Raw genomic sequence first — 1,694 nt, 5'->3', positions numbered from 1 at the left:
ATAAAAATGCCGACTGACATATTATAAGGTAAAATTTCAAAAACATAATTATAATTTCGATGAATATAATCTTCGAATGAAATCGTTTCGGTATAATTTCGTACAGTTGCACATAACTCAATTCCTCTCCTATAGGAAATAACGGCCGAGCACAAATACAAAGCATGTTCCACTAAAAATTCCCCAAATAATAAAAAAAATTAATGAAATATTTTAATTTCCCTTTGTACTCACCAGCTGAACCAATTATGATCAATAATGCTGAAACTCTCACTCTACTGGCCAATGATTTTTTTGGCATTTCATAGGGTTTTTGGGTGAAAGTTGTTTCCACTCGAGACCAATAACGCATTATATTGGGCCAACGTGGAGCCAAAGAGGCAAAAAGTAAAGTGGAGCACTGAACACAGCTAAAGAAAACCAAACCCACTGGACGGAAATTATTGGGAAATTAATTGTAATTCTGTAGTATAGTATTTATATTAACAGACTTACCAAAATTCTTGGCATTAATGCCAACTTTAACTAAAAACTTCAGCATAGTTAAGGTCAGTATAGAGCTGGAGCACAAGAAAAATATTGTGAAAATAACTTGTAGAGATTTATAGGAAAATTTTAAACGTTTTGGATTTGGATTTAAAACACCCATAACAGGCATTAAGGCAAAACATTGGCCCAAGAAGAGAACTGTAAATAATATTGTTAAAACGAACTTTACATAAGACCTTTGTCAGAAGGTCGTTTTACATTAACTTACTTGGACTCACTGCCCTGTGGAAAGTATCTTCAGTGCTATTTTTAATTTCAAATTCATCCTCTTCATTGAAATTCTCCTCGACAACATAATTTTTATTCGGTTTAATAACACTAAAACTATCTTCTGGCACTGAAACATTTTCCACCGGAGTCTTGTTGTGTCTCAAGGTCAAAGTACGATTAGTATCAACATCACTAATATAACGATTATCGGATAAAAACTCAACATCTTCCACCTCTTCGACACTATAGAATCTCTTCGCTGAAGGTTTGCTTAAACTTTGTTCATCATCACTATTTAATTTGTTATTTAAAACATTTATATTCTGCACTTGATTATTCATGACAACTTTAAAATAATTGCTAATATTGTTACTTTTCGTTAAACCGTCTGGATTGTTTTTAAAAAATTTTTGTAATTTTTCACGAGACAACATTTTTTAATGATTTTTCATTGCTAACAAACAAACATGTCGGTTGTTGACGTTTTAAACTGGTTGCAGGCAATGAAAGGTTATGTTAAATTTGTTAAAATACTCAAAGGTTTTTCTGTATTTTGTTATTGTTTTTATTTTGTTTATCACAAAATAAAATACCACATTATTATAAATATTTGATTAACTAAATGGCGGGTAGTTTGCAAGCACAACAACAACAGTTTTATAAACGATTGTCATGCAAATATTGCTAAAAACTGCAGACAAGAGTATGTAACGTACAGAAAAAGGTGCCAACATGTTGAATGTTCATAGTAATTTAGGAAGACCGTATGTAAATTTTTAGCAAATGAAAAATTTGAAGGTAAAGTGTTTTTATGACAATAAAATTGGTTACGTATGATTGATATTTCTAACAAACTGCAATTACACATCAATCATAAGTTTAGTATACATATCTTATATTCTCAAAATATTTAAGGCGTATGAATAATTTTCAGG

The 1,694-nt window shown here is 30.7% G+C and overlaps 1 protein-coding gene across 1 annotated transcript; it reads right to left on the bottom strand.

The window, feature by feature from the left end:
* Positions 1-234: 234 nt before the first annotated feature.
* LOC119609106 (gustatory receptor for sugar taste 64a-like) lies at positions 235-1,100 on the bottom strand (the record flags this gene model as incomplete). The annotated part of the gene is made up of 3 exons (XM_037963802.1): positions 758-1,100; positions 496-687; positions 235-429 (listed from the first exon to the last, which is right to left on the bottom strand). Coding segments are annotated over exons 1-3 (730 nt in total), but the record flags the coding sequence as incomplete, so codon positions are not given.
* Between the last annotated feature and the right edge of the window lie 594 nt (positions 1,101-1,694).

This window comes from Lucilia sericata, unplaced genomic scaffold (assembly GCF_015586225.1).
Source record: "Lucilia sericata isolate MDLA Ls3-8-SP2 unplaced genomic scaffold, ASM1558622v1 Contig000929F_arrow, whole genome shotgun sequence".
Taxonomy (NCBI): Eukaryota; Metazoa; Arthropoda; class Insecta; order Diptera; family Calliphoridae; genus Lucilia; species Lucilia sericata.
This window is presented reverse-complemented; position numbering and strand designations above follow the sequence as displayed.